The sequence below is a fragment of the Procambarus clarkii genome, chromosome 33 (genome assembly GCF_040958095.1).
Source record: "Procambarus clarkii isolate CNS0578487 chromosome 33, FALCON_Pclarkii_2.0, whole genome shotgun sequence".
NCBI lineage: Eukaryota > Metazoa > Arthropoda > Malacostraca > Decapoda > Cambaridae > Procambarus > Procambarus clarkii.
This window is the reverse complement of record NC_091182.1, coordinates 30,026,528-30,042,010: the sequence shown is the minus strand read 5'-3', so window position 1 is coordinate 30,042,010 and position 15,483 is coordinate 30,026,528. Positions and strand designations below refer to the sequence as shown.

Sequence of the window (15,483 nt, the reverse complement as noted above, 5' to 3'; positions counted from 1 at the left end):
CTGATTCTGCTTTAAGTCTGGAGGCTTTTCAGGCAACTAGTGCTATGCAAGCTAGGTCTGCTCAGGTGTTCATGGGGTTCATGGCATATTGATGATGCTTGGATGCCCTATGGTGTTCTCTGTGGTTAGCTTTGGGGAGCCACTTAGGGGATATACTTCCCCAGAAATCCAGCACTGAAGAGAATGAAATGATCCCTGGTGACTCCCTGATTCTCTCCCTCCCTCCAAGTTGGTTGGTTTGTCAGTGAGTTGTTTATCAGCATCAGAACTGGCTGGTCAGAGGAGTCAGCTATGGACTGGGGCCAGACCACGTGATAGTGGCGAATGGTACTAATGAGTATTGCACTAGTTTTGCGATGATTAGTGTTCCTGCATGCACTCGCTGTGCCTATGATCCATTTTCCACTAGAGAAGTGTGTTCAAGGATGTGCCATGAATGATACTCCTAGCCTAGCATTCTGGGGTGATATTAGTATATTTCACAGTCAACTGGTGGACAAGAGTTCCACTAAATCTAGGAAATTGTGAAGTGATGAGGATGGGAAATTATGGCCATAAAGACGAGATCTTTCAAAGGAAGACAAAGAGAAGGTGAAACTGAACTCGTTCAAGCTAAATGTTTAAGTGAGAGTAGAAATCCTTTTTTTTGAAAGGTGATTTGGATCAGGAAGTCTGTGAAATGGCACAAAAAAAAAGAAAACCAACAAAATCATTAGAGAAAGGGGGGAGGGAGTAAAAGGTAAAGGGCGAGGGAATATGTTCTTGAAAATTGTATATTCTAACATGGGGATAGATAAAAAAAATAATGGAGCTAAACAATATACAGTAATACAGCTTAAGATGTCAGATATTGTCACACTAACAGAAATAAAACATGAAGATAATATTTTAACCACTGCACTGCACTTAGTGCTTTAAAACCACTGTGCTGCGCCGAGTTTATTATGAAATTCCCCCGGTGCGCAAGAAATCAAGTGTTCCCCAAAAATGCTTTTTTTTTTTTTAAATAATGAATTTCCTTCCCTGAACATGTGTATATAAAAATAAATGTCAAATTCCACTTACTGTGGCTGTGAGGACGGGGACAATTTGCACTGTGACGTCATCAAGGCTAGTCGCCTGTACGTGACTCGCCCAGACGAAGTCACGCGGGCCATTCAAGACCCGCCAGTTGCCACAATTATGTTTACAAATATTATTTCTATGTATTTTCAATGCTTTCTAATGTTTTTTTTTTATCGTATCAGATGTATACTGTATGTGTGTCCTGACAATGTATATAAAGTATAACGTCCATAATGTTCCATGGAACTGAGATACATGTCACTAAAGTGTCCTCAATAAATGTTTATTGTTGATTTATTACTTGTTCTACATTCACTAATAATACATTATATACAGTTTCACACACTATTTACAAAGTAACACACTGTATTACACTCTTAGTACTTAGAAAATGAGTGATATTCAAAGAAGCAGTCCATGATACACAGAGGGACTTTGCACTCGACGCATATGGTACACACAGATTTTTGCTTCCTTGGTTTACGTTCTGAGTGTGTGAAAACAATGCACTCACGTATGCCTTAGGCCTTAGTTCCTGTAGGTGGTAGGTAGGCAGGCTTGTGAATTACAAAAGCCTCTTTACCAGCCAGTCTGTTGGAAACTAATTGCGCTCTGGTTGGGGCATGATAAACTGTCCTTACGCTATCTTCCTGGCCATACTTGACTAGTAATTGCGACAACAGAGCTTGACTAAACACTCGAATTGATAGATTTTTGCCCGTTTTCTTAAAAAAAATGTTGAAACAGTTGGGCACTGTTACGTCCACAAGATGAAAGAAGAATTTCCTTGTCCACTTTACACTTCTGCGGACACACTCGACGGCACCAACCATCATGTCACATTTATCTACAAGTCTCATATTTATATTGTAGTCAATGATACAATCTGGCTTGAACAATGATCCATCACCTCGATACCTCACTTTGCCACTGTCAAGCATTTCACCAGTGTGAATAGTTAACAGCATACTGACTTTACGTTTGTCTTTCCAACGCACTGCTAATATTTTGTCACATTTTCGAAGTTCACAAATCACCTACACCAATATTATTTAAAAAACTGGCATTTCTTTCCTATGTGTCTTTACAGTGCCACACACTTCCGTGTTATGTTCAAGCAAGAACTTTGTTAGCAAGGGACTTGTATAATAATTGTCAGTATACAGAATGTGCCACTTGTTCAGCAGTGGTTCTATTAATGTCTTCACTACACTGCCAGAAAACCTGAGAGGATCCTCTGCGGGTATGTCTACGTTTGTACCAGAATATAATATCATATCAATCACCATTCCGGTTTCACAGTCGCACAGTACAAAAAATTTGAGGCCAAAACGGTGCCATTTCGATGGGATGTACTGTTTGAAGAGAAGACGTCCCTTGAAAAGAACTAGGGATTCATCAATGACAAAATTCTGTCCAGGTACAAAGTAATCATGAAATTTCCCTCTGAGATCATTGAACACTTTTTGCACTCTCCAAAGTCGATCATTTCTATCAAAATTTTCAAGATTTTCAAAGTGCATGCACTGTAGTAGTATCAGGAACCTGTCTCATGACATGTACTTGTTGAACACAAGTGATGGAACAGCAGCTCTTTGTTTCAATAAACCTGTATGACTTGCTTCTCTGAATGTTTTTGGAGCATACATATTACAAAGAACACATACAGCTCAGCCACAGTGGTGTCCTTCCAACGTATCATACGTGAAGCCTGTATTATTCCACTTTCAATAAGTTGCCCTGCATGTCTCTTGGTTTTGGCAACAAGATGTTGCATGAACTGCTCATCAAAATATGCAAGAAAATATTCCATTTCCGTCATGTCTTCACCTGTGTATGAGAACATGTACAACTTTGGCTTTAGTACTTGTAGGTGGTATGTAGCCAAGTTTGTAAAGTGTAAGGTAGTCTTGAAAAAATTATACGAAAAGATCAATTTGTAAGGTAGTCTTGAAAAGATTGCTTTGTAAGGTCCCTCACTGGAAGAGATTCAATCAGTCTCGAAGAGTATCAGTCAATCTGGAAGAGATACAGCCATTCTGGAAGAGATTCAGCTATTCTTGAAAATATCTATGGAAAACACCACTATGGAAGCCGCTAACACTTCATCTATGCTACTTGTATCAGATGCATCATCACTCAACCCAAAAAATGATTCATCTATGTATCATCTTTATAAATTGGAGATGGCATAGGTGGGCAAGGGTGGCACTCTGAGTTACAACTGGATATGCTCGCTGTATCTTCTTCATAGTTATTGTATTACTTGCATCCGACCTTTGTGTTAGGTCCTATTGCACCTAGCTTCACCAATATCATGACCCCCTTATGTTCTTCAAACAATATAGTCTGAATTTCACCATCAGAGGACGATCTTTCAACACCATGTCGGACAGGTGTTTGGGAGTCAGAGGTGCGTGTGTCACCCATGGTTGCTCACTCAATACTAACCCAGCCAGCAGCCCAAGGGTATTCTGGGATTTTTTTCCAAGATGGCTGCCTCTCATTGGCGGTCCCAAGAGTTCATTTCGTACACAACCTACCGGGCACACATTTGAATGGGTACGAAATATTCAAAAGGTTTTTTCTCTGTTGGCGCAATTCCCACCGACCGAGTTTTCTCGGTTGGCACAGCACAGTGGTTAAGGTACTTGATGGATGGTGTGAAAATATTTTTAATTTAGCAATATTTTAATATTTTTTAATGTTTTTCACTGTAATTTGAAATATTAATTGTTGAGTTTGGCAATACAGGGGGTACCTCGGTTTTAGAGTTTAATCCGTTCCTGGAGACAGCTCGTAACCCGAAAATTCGTAAACCGAAGCTAATTTCCCCATTAGAAATAATGGGAAATGAATTAATCCGTTCCCGACTACCCAAAAACCTCACTTCAAACTAAATTTTCTACCTAATTCATCAAAATCTACACTACAAAACTATGTTCAAGTTATTACTTACCATTGTTGATGACTGCTGTTGGTGTATGGAAGATGGTGAGGAGATGGAAGATGGTATGGAAGAAGCTTCGGTTTACGAGTTTTCAGATTACGAGCTGTCTCCAGGAACGGATTAAACTCTTAAACTGAGGTACCCCTTTAAATAACTAAATAAATAAATAAATATAATACATTAGATCTTATAACTGTAATATATGATAAAGGGGGGTTGAAAATGACATTATACATGTAATTTTCTTGGAATGGGAAGTATCACTAAAATGTTTATACAGGAATGAAGGGTTTTTACATGATCTCACAACTCACTTTATTTTATATAATTTACCCTATTGATGAATTCTGTTTCCAGGTATTACAACGTTTAATAAAATCTCGTGGCAAGTCTCAAAGTCGCAACCTTAACGTTCAAATGGTTGCTGCAGAGAAATTAGCTCAGTGTCCGCCAGAGATGTTTGATGTAATTCTTGATGAAAATCAGGTAAGTTTATAAACGTTAAATAATTTAATAATGTAAGTAATAATAATTATTTATAAAATTAAAAAACCAGCATTGTGATGAAATGCCATTTTTTAGGTAACCCACAGTGACTTTGTGAAACTGTCACCGAGATAGCTTACCTATACTAAGCACATCATTCATAGACTTCCTGTTGAGCGACCGGAAACCAAAGCCAGAACCAGGCCATTTGAAGAGGCACAGGGAGTAAGGGAGTGTTATGATCACCCTCACTGGAAAAACAACCAGAGAGCAGACAAGACAATACAGGCAGCTGCAAAGTAACAATAATAATAATAATAATAATAATAATAATAATAATAAAAAAAAAAAATATTCAAAACAAAAGGATCATTTGAAACATGACATGAAACACCACCTAGTGTAATTACCTAAGTGTAGTTACAGGATGAGGGCTACACTTGTGGTGTCCTGTCATCACAGTACTTGGTTATATGATGCTTTCACACTACAGTACTGATAGTTTTGGCATTCAACTCCTCACTTAACTCCTTCCAACTGTCTGCTACTCTGCAAAAAAGAGCTTTCTAATGTTTTTTTGGCAGCTTTGTTTTCTTAGCTTGAGAACCTTATTAGCTTTGAACCTCTTGTTCTTGAAGATGTAAGTTTCAACAAATCTTCTTTGTCTATTTTGCCAATTTGTTACTATTTTGTATGTAGTAATCATGTCGCCTCTTTTTTTCCCTACTGTTTTTGGTATATTTAACATCTTTATCCTGTCCTCATAGCTCTTAGTTTTCAGTTCTGGAAGCCATTTAGTAGCAGTTCTTTGCACATTCTCCAGTTTGCTGATGTGCTTGATATTTGGGCAACATACAAATGCTGTATATTCAAATTCTGGAATAACAAAGGTTGTGAACAATTTCTTTAGTATTTCACAATCCATGTAGAGTATTTAAGAGATTCTGAAGCTGGAAAGCATAGCATAGGTTATTTGCAAAATAATCTTAAGTTTTCTATCCAGGACCACCCTTAGATCTCATTATTAGAGTTCTTTAATCTGTTCCACCCCCAAAAAACATCAATATGAAATTATATAATGTAATTATAATACATGTAATTATTATAAAGTTTTGTTTTACTGTTTTCAATTGTACTTTACCTTATGAAGAGTCATTGCTGGCTTAAGGGAGATGATGGGGAGGTGGGGGAGGAGGAGAGGAGTTATGGTGTGGAAGGAGAATCCATCTCTGAGTCAGGCAGGCTCTGTTCTTGTGAATTTCACCCCAATGGGACCGGGTTGTGGTTCACTGTTACTCGCTCGTCTTTTCTGTACCTTTCCAAAGAATGTATCTATTGACACTTGCTTTTGTCTTCATTTTAGGATGTCCCTAAAACGAGACAGCAAATTGTCATTAAACAAGTTCACACACCATGCAGTCACTGCTCTATCAGGGTGATGCTTTTCCAAGAATGCATTCACCTATTCAAACATTCCCAACACTCACCTGATATCACTGGAAGAGGCAGCATACTCCCTTACCTCCTCTTTCCCTGATGAGAGCGCTTGTACCTCCTCTTGATTCAGCTCCTTCTGAAGTTCCAGGAGTTCCTCAGTGGTCAGTTCATCACTGTGCTCCTGCACATCAGCAGCATCCACCTCCAGACCCAAAGTTTGCCCCAGAGCAACAATATCATCCACTAGATGCCCTTCTGGGTCGTCCACAGGTGCAGGTGTAGGACTGAAACCTTCAAAGTCTCACTCAGGGACACCCTCAGGCCACAGGTTTTGCCATGCAGTGTAGGGTCTTTTTTTTTTTTAATGTTTCGGCTGTTTTTTCGCAATTTTTGACATGCAGCCTCAGAACTGCAAGGTAGATAGCCAGCACGAGGGTCTGGGGCTTCCCCTTCTCCCTTCCCAGGGAGAGGGGGAGATGCGGTGACTTGATGATGACATGCTCGTTTGCTCGTTTTCATTTGAGGTGTTCTGTCCACTAGTTCGGCTTTCAGTGGCAATATTTTAACTGGAATAGGGGTTTGTTTTAGGGTGGTTAACTTTCAGGGTGCCTAACCCAGTCTATGGCAGACATAGAATGCTTCCAACCACACAGGGGTTTCTATAGGCATTGCTTCCCGTGCCTCTCTGAGAAGGGCCAGGTTCTGGCTCGTGGTCCCCAGTAGGCCTAGAACTCTATGCGCATCGACTGATGCCAGGGTCTAATACATTCACATCAGCCCGGTTAGCTCCGGGGAGCCTCTGGGTCTCACCCAGAAACTGGTGTTTCATTACATTTAATGCTGGTCTTATTATTATTAATTTGTTTCTACCATTCTTTTTATATTTTATGTGCTCATAGAATGTGGGCATCAGTAATTTTATGTACAGTACTCTTGTAAGCTATAAGTAAATACCGTAATTGCTTAACTTTGATAAATGTTTCATGTTTTTTTCCCCTTTTCACATTTGTGGGTGTATGTAAAGTATATGAAATGTCTAGGCAAGATTCTGCCTGTGCCACCCCTCTCATGGATGGCAAGTATTCAGAGGTAACTAGGTGTCAAAGACAAATATTTAACCGTGATTGAGTAAAACTTTTAAATATATATATATTGCTATCATTATAAACCCTATGATCCTACCAGGATTTGAACCTGTGAAGCCAAGGATCACCCAACTGCATACAATCATACCACTTCTGGAGTGGTATTTTGATGGTGGTGGCCTTTGATGGTGCAGTGTATCAGTACTGTGGTACCCAGTGGGGTGATTCCTGGCCTTCAAGTTTGAATCCTTGTATGATCATAGAGGTTATAATGATTTACAACTTGGAGACCATTCAAGTTTTGTTTTTATTTTGCTATATGTACACTTTGATTCTATAATTTATTTCAGCTTGAAGATGCATGTGAACATATAGCAGAGTATCTTGATGCATATTGGCAAGCAACGCATCCTCCCCTTCCTCCTCCTCAAATTCAGCGACCAATTCCTTCACCTCATACAAGCCCGCGGTCCAATCATGCGCAAGGAAACCTTTTGAGAACTAACACCACACCACCGGGTAAGTAGGCTGAAATAATGTTAGCATTGCAAGATTAGTATTTTTTGTAGGGATTACTACAAGTACAAAATATTATACAATGGTGCATAAGTGAACGACATTTATTTTCTTTAGTGAGGTATCTTCGGCTGAATTTTTTTAGACCTATTGAAGACGAACTGCCAGCCAAATAATACTTGATAATCTGTTATTAAATAGTTTTTCTAGTACAGTACAGTACAAAAATTTATTACATAGCAGTAAACATAAAACTAAAGTAAAACTTGGTGTGTCTGGATGTTTTAAGGGAGAGGGTCATCAGAGTACAGTACACATATATATATTTGTACAAGTTTATTTATTAAATATTGTTTAGTATATTGGCTTGATAGTGTATATAAGGTACAGTATAATATTAGGTATTGCTGGGTATTTAATGTGTAAGTCCACTACAGGCTCACCATAGGCCGTACTACTTGGAACTTTTTGTTCCGAGTAGCTGAATCTAAAAAAAAACAACAACAACAGTGGTTTAGAAACAGAAGTACATCAGAGATCCTTTTCATGAACTAATGTAAGGTGGTGGTTCCTTTTCTTCCTTTTTGGGCTCACCCCCTCGGTAGCTTTCCAAGGCATTAAGGCTCTAGTACCACAGACTTCTACATACTGTTAGCCCCATGAACTTGTGCAACCTACCAAAAACCAGCATCAAAATCTAGTTCGCTCATAAAGGCTATGGGAGCACAGGAATCGGAGATCAACCCAAAACTGAAAAAACTACCCAGAAATTCACAAACAATTCAAAATAAACAACTACTCAGTATAGGAAGTTAAAATAAGAAACAAGGCAAATGAAAGTTGGTTGCATCCTGAATTACCAAATCAGTCCAAACCTTTACTACCTTGCTTGGTATGAGCACTGTGCACAAAGTCTTGGAGGGACTGATTAATCATTCTTACAAATAAGTGGCATTTATTTTTCCTGGGTCATTCTGTCCTATGGGGCCATGCTGCATATATATATATATATATATAGTTTCCTACTTATGCTGTAACTCTTGAAGTGCAGTTATCATCTTGTGCTGATTTACAGGGTAGTGCAGTTATCATCATATGTTGTTTTTAAATTAATTATTTACCTGATGACCCAACCCATCCTACTGTTAAGATAGTCTTTTTAGTAACTGGTCCATCATACATATAGTGACATAATGGACAATTAGATAGAAGAATTTGGTTCTATCGCTTTATAGAATCTGGAAAAATATAGCTAAAAAAATATTCCTAGGCCTAGTATAGCACATGTATGTACTATATTAGGCCTCGGATAGTGTGTATTAGGCCTAGAATGGTTAGATTAGGTTAGGTTTTATTAAAATGCAAAACCTTTTCTGGTTTGTCCATATTCAAAAGTACCAAGTCATATTTCGTAATTGTCCATTATGTCTAATACATGTATATGTATGATGGTCCACATTGTTACTACAAATACTATCAAAACAGGAGGAAGGGTTGAATGGCCCCTCTCTATTCAGTGGGTAGGTTGAAAGTAACTGAGGTTACATAGTAAACGGTATGCAACATCGGTAGTAACCTTGACAAGGACAGGAAGCCGGTGACAGTGTCAAAGTTCCCCCTTCCCATTTGTTCTGATGATTTTATTCAGCTGGATTTTGAATTTCAACAATGTTTTGGCATTTACAGTTTTAAAAGGTAAGCAGTTGTATGGGTTTATAACCCTATGGATGAAAAAGCATCTCCTGTTTTCTATCCTACACTGTGGCCTGTTGAGCTTGAAACTAATGCTCTTTCTGTGTTACATTTGACCTTTTAAAGAATTGGTTTGGATGAATATTGTCCAAAATGTTCAGTATTTTAAAAGTTTTAATGAGATCAGCCTTGTCATGTCTGGTTTGCAGTGCTAGCCCTGTGGCCCCCAACCGTTCCAGGTAGGAAAGTTGATTTAGCTCTGGGATGAGTTTAGTCATGCAGTGTTGAACTTTCTCTGAAGCAGATGTGTCTTTCTGAAGGCAAAGTCTCCATGCTTGGATACAATAGTTGAAGTGGGGTACCAGAGTTTTATACCATTGAAGAACTTTCTTCTTTTATTGTCTGGGTTTTACACCAATGATGGTACAATAATATGTATATAATAGGTCTATATGGATATACTGTAGTGATATTTACCTTAACACATAAAAATAATTGAATATTGTTTCATGATTGCCTACTATGCAAATGTGGTTATTGTCACAAATGTTACAATACCAATATGGTAATTGTCATGCTATAAAATTTAACTACAGTATAAGTACTGTACATGACATGAATACCGATTATGCTCATATGGTTTTCACAACACTGTAATCATTTTAATGAAGTTTACCAGGTCAACAAATCATAATTTGATCATCATAATAAAGAAACTATGGTAGGCTAATTGGCTCATATGAGGAAGCTCCTATTTATATTGTGGATATAAAGAGGAACTGCCTTGTATGAGCCAATACTCCCATACATTAATGAGTTTGAAAGGATATACATATTATCTCTTATATTCTCCCAAACTCATATATGAGCATGTTGGCCTATACGAGGCAGCTCCTATTTATATCCATGATACTTATAGCAGATGATTCATATGGGATAATAGACTTGTTGCAGTTTGCTCAGTTCTTATTGACACATGCATACATATACTGTATTCATTCTTTCATTTATACATTCATGCAATACTCATTGATACATTGACTGATTTATTTAGTCATTCATACATAAATTCATACATGCATCCAAGGTAAACACTGGGTGCCTGGCTTGACAGTGTACAATGCTAATAGTAAACTCTAGCATTAATAGGTGGGGGCTGGGCTGCAACACTATCAATTTGTGCTTAGTTCTGTGTAACAGAACAGTTTACAATACAGTATACATATTCAGTTTAGTTCCACTTTTCCTTACAGTTTGTATCCAAATTAATAATTATATAAAGATTTTTTTTGTATAGGCAGATATGCATGTAAATCTTAAGCTGCACATTAACCCTTCCACTGCACATATATATGCAGTATATGATTTTGGCTTAACTGACTACACTGTGCAAATTATATATATATATATGATTTAGAATACAGTACTGCATAAGATTTAAAAGTCCCTCAGGTTTAAATTTAAAACAGACACCATTTTGACAAAAAAAAATGTGGACACCATTCCTGGGTGTGAAGACCTCAGTACTGAGTGAACAACGAAGGCTGGTGCGTGCAGCATGAGCTAACAGCACCACTGTTTAGCTTGTGACCACAGCATCACTTATAATTTAGAGAATATACAAGTATCTGCTAGTATTTTGTGATGAAAATATCACAGAAGATCCCGACTGTAATAAAAACTATGCACAAGATTCGTATATCAGTGAACACAATGCTAATTATGATGCTCACAGTGGGAGGCAGATGTTCAGAGCACACAGCCAAGGTTTCATGCAACTTTGCATCTTGAAATTACCTCATGCAATCACTGATGTCTCCCTGGATGCAACCCACGACAATTGTTTAACTCCTGAGGTGCCTATTTACTCCTAAGTGAATAGTTGAAAGAAAATGTGCTCAACTATCTGTACTGCTTAAGAATTCAAACCCAAGACCCTTAGTTTTGAGCTGACAATGTAGACCACTGTTCTCTAGGACCTTCCTAAGACATAATGCTAATTGTACATTAAATATATACCACCATATAGTATTCACATATTTAGGAATCATGTAGACAAACCTGTGCAATGTAGGTTGAGGCCCAGACCAGATTGATACAGGATGTTCCATCTATGCTCGTGGTGTTCCATCTTCCCAGTACTCTCACATAATGCTATAAAACTACTGACAGTTTTGGCTTCCACTATCTTCTCACTCGTTCCAATCATCTACCACTGTTTTCAAAAGTGAATTTTCTTATATTTCTTCAGCAACTTTGTTTAGCTAGCTAACAGTGTGTTGTTACACCTAGGTTCTGCATGCTGATGTCAGTGATTGTGTGCCTTGGTTCCCCGAGACCCTGGAATCTGTGCCCTGGCCCTATGCTCCCAGGCCTTTTGCTCTGGTTTCATTACCTTTGTGTCCTGGATTCCTGGAAAGATGGTTAGGGCTTCCATGCCATCACTGGGTTAATGGGCTGTTTGCCCAGCACTTTCAGGTCATTTTTTCCCGAGTTCTCAAGCTTTGTCCTGATCTCCTGGAGTGTTTATCCTGGGATCTCTAGACATTGTGTATCATGGCCTTTGGACTGCATGTTGTAGCCCTTTATGCTTTATTTCTCAGGGCCTTTGTGATTCTGATCCTGATTTTTGGTCAACTATGCAAGTCCAGGAGCTTGATAGTATGGAAGTCTCAGTGGTACAAGAGCATTAAGCACTGGGGAGCTACTGAGGGCTGCCCAGAAAGGGGCATTTTATTACATTCAACACTATTATTTACTAGATCAAAGTGCACAGCTGCACTCTAGTGTGTGTGTGTGTCTCCACCCCCCCTCCCTCTCCATTTCTCTTCTAATCTGCCACTCTCTCATCTCTTCCCGCTCTCCCCCATTCCCCCTCTGCACCTCTCTCTCCACTCAATCTAACCCATATTCCCCCTCTCTCACATTTCTCACCCTCTACACCTTTCTCCCAACCTCTCTCTCTCAATCTTATCCCCTATCCTAATTTCCCTTCCTCGTCCCCTCCCTCTGCTGCCCTCTCCAACTTTCCCCCCACCTTCTCCTTCCTGTTATTCTTCCCTCTTCCCCAGCATCCCCCTTTTCCCCTCCCTTTCCTCACCTCTACACCTTCCCCCTCTCTGCAATCCAAGTAAATTAATGTTCATCCTTTAGGAATAAACCATGAAAGTATGGCGAGATTCAACATAAAAATCTGTGGGAAACACATGCCATATTTTGTTTCAGACTTCATGAAAATTGCAGGGGAGGGCCCCACTTAAGATGCCGATATTCTTAAAGCATGGCATTTGGGCCTACCCCAACTGGCCTGTGACTCATATTTTACCCCATGTTTCAAGTGTGAAAGTTGGGTGACTCTTGCTCCACAATCAATGTCCCTATGGCCTAGTCTCTAACCAGGTTTCCCAGTTGCTGGTTTGATCAACCAGGTTGTTCAATGCAGCTGTTCGCAACCTGACATAAGAGTCGCAGCCTGGCTAATCAGGAGTTCTTTGAAGGTGCCTGTCGAGTTTCCTTTCGAACACTGCGAGAGGTCAGCCAATTATGCCCCATCTGTGTAGGGAAAGAGTGTTGAATAGTTTTAGGCCTTTGATGTTGATCAAGTTCGCTCTCAGCATGCCATTTACACCTCTGCTTGTCAGTGGGGCTATTTTGTACATCCTGCCATGTCTCCTGGTCTCATGTGGTGTTCTTTCTGCATGTAGATTTCGAACCAGTCCCTCTCCTATTTTCCAAGTGTAAATTATTATGTATTTCACCTGCCTGCACTCAAGGGAATGCAGATTTCAAATTTGTACTTGATCCCAATATTTTAGTTCATAAGTTTTATTGAGTGGATTCTAGCAGTAATAGAACTTTACATGCTCTATCATGCAGGCGACGAGTCACAATAACGTGGCTGAAGAATGTTGACCAGGCCACACTAGAAGGTGAAGGGATGATGACATTTCGGTCTGTCCTGGACCATTCTCAAGTCGACGAACCAAAACGTCGTCGTCCTTTCACCATCTAGTGTGGTCTGGTCAACACGCTCTATCATGACGGTATAGCAATCATGAGAGGCAGGAGCTACGTGTTCTGAACCCATGTTGCTCAGTAGATATTGTGATTCCATGTGTTATGTGATCTTCTTAGTACTTTTTCAAATTTTGTATGATGTGCAATGTTAGAGCTATTGGGCTACAATTTTTTGCATTGGCTTTAGTACCTCCTTTGTGAAGTGGTACAATTTCTGCTGTTTTAAATATGTCATGGATAACACCAGTATCTAGGCTTCATCTCCAAAAGATATTTAGGACCTGTGATAGTGGTTTTCTGGGGAGGGGGGAGCCCCATCCCCATATCCAGGCTGAATGGATATGTATATCTTTCTGGCATCAGTCAATGCATGGAGTTCTTGCCTACCGGGAACCACAAGCCAGAACCTGGCCCTCTCTAGAGCTCTAGAGAGGCATGAGGAGCAATGGCCTATAGAGACCCCCTTGTGGTTGGGAGCATTCTATGTCTGTCATCGACTGGCACAGGCACCCAGAAAGGTAGGTGTCCCAAAACAAACCCCTATTCTGGTAAAACTATTGCAACTGAAGGTCGAACATGTGAACAGAACTCCCCAAATGAAAATTAGCAAACTAGCATGACGCCGCACCGCTGTCTGTGCAACCCTCTCCCTCCCTGGGAGAGGGAAGGGGAAGCCCCAGACCTACCTGCATCAGTTCTTGGTTGATGGAAGTCTAGTGTGGTCGTGCCTCTGGCTCCAGTTTTTGTTTCATTTCTGTGCCTTGTAGTGTGGGCTGTCTCTACAGATGGTGCCTGAGCCAGGAGACGTATTCCACGGTACTCGGGCTGCATGTGCCTAGGGTTCCCTTCCCTAGGTGCCCTGTAAGTACTGACCTTGGGCCACCTTTCACGAGTCACCTTGAGATCTACCTCTGTTGTGTCCTTTACTGCTCGGTACTTGGCCATCCTTTGAGTTAGCTGGGGTTTTGTTGCCCTTGTTTGTCTCTGGGTAGGAGGTAGTTTTTGTCACTGGTAGGGGCGTTGGGTACTGCACAGCTAGTTTTCACTGATAACAGCGGCCGGCTCTGTTCCACCTGGGTACGTTGTCCTCTTGCAGGGTTTTTCTTTTATTTTTGTTTTCTGCCTGGTGGGGGGGGGGGTGTCTGCCTTTGTAATTACCTCATGGTCATGGGAATACTGTCTATGGCTACTTTAACGTCGAATGGAGTTAGGACAACAACTGATATATGGTTCGAAGGTGGTGTCACATTCATAAATAATTTGTTTTGGATCATAGGTTGACTGAAAGCAGAATTGTACTGTAACCTCGGTATTTCACTCATTTCTTTGCTTTCATCTATGAAGGTTCCATCACCCTTGTGCAAGGGCCTAATGCAGGATGTAATTTTTGTTCTAGATTTTGCATAGAAGAGTGTATTTTGGATTTCTATTGCCTATTTTCTTAAGGCACTGGTTCAAAGAATTATCTAGCTGTTTTTTTCCAGCATATTTATGTGAGGGCTTGGTTTATTTGTTCCCATTAATCTGTTACTGAAATTGAATTTGCCGAATTCTCCTCCTTTTGGATTTGAGACTGGCTGCACAGATCTATTGCCCATGTATGTCTGAACCTTAATTAGGTTGTGATCTGAGTAACATGTACTCTATATAATATTTGTAAACATTGTCCCTAATCAGTTCATCATTGTAAAACTAAGATCTAAGATGTTTTCTTTCCTAATTTTACTATTTGCTGGTTTAAGGCTGGTTTATTTGCTGTTACACATAGGCAAGAGGTCATCTGTGACTGTTCACTTAACCACTGCACTGCACATAGTGCCTTAAGGTGCTCCACCAGGGTGCACATAGCACCTTGAGGCGCTTTTAGGTATAGGGAACGAGTCAAAACTCCTGCAGGTACATGGGGCTCGCATCCTGTTTCTCAGGACTCTAATAAACAGATGCCATCTTGAAAACAAAAAGTTTGCATCCCTGCTGGCTGTGAGAGCCTCTGTACTGCCAGAGCAACCAAGGCTGGCACATACAGCTGGAGCTCACAACACCACTTAATAATGATGAATAAAATAAGTACTGGTAACTGCATTTATTTTGCTATGTTAGTGTCACAGATGATCCTGGCTGTATTAAAAATTATGTACAAGGTTAAGATATCAGTGAACACTGCTAGTTAGGATGTTCACAGCAGGAGGCAGACATTCACAGCACACAGCCGAGATTTGCGAATCTACACATCGT

The 15,483-nt window shown here is 39.9% G+C and overlaps 1 protein-coding gene across 11 annotated transcripts in view; it reads left to right on the top strand.

Moving 5' to 3' along the window:
- LOC123765279 (voltage-dependent L-type calcium channel subunit beta-2) overlaps positions 1–15,483 on the top strand; it is a 272,000-nt gene that overhangs the window by 201,166 nt on the left and 55,351 nt on the right. For all 11 annotated transcript variants that reach the window (XR_006773696.2, XR_011230250.1, XM_069335512.1 and 8 more), the window contains 2 exons: positions 4,373–4,501; positions 7,374–7,542. Coding sequence is in view for 9 of the 11 variants with exons in the window: in XM_069335512.1 (XP_069191613.1) it covers positions 4,373–4,501; positions 7,374–7,542 (298 nt within the window). In the remaining 2 variants the exon portion in view is untranslated. The remainder of the gene's footprint in view (positions 1–4,372; positions 4,502–7,373; positions 7,543–15,483) is intronic.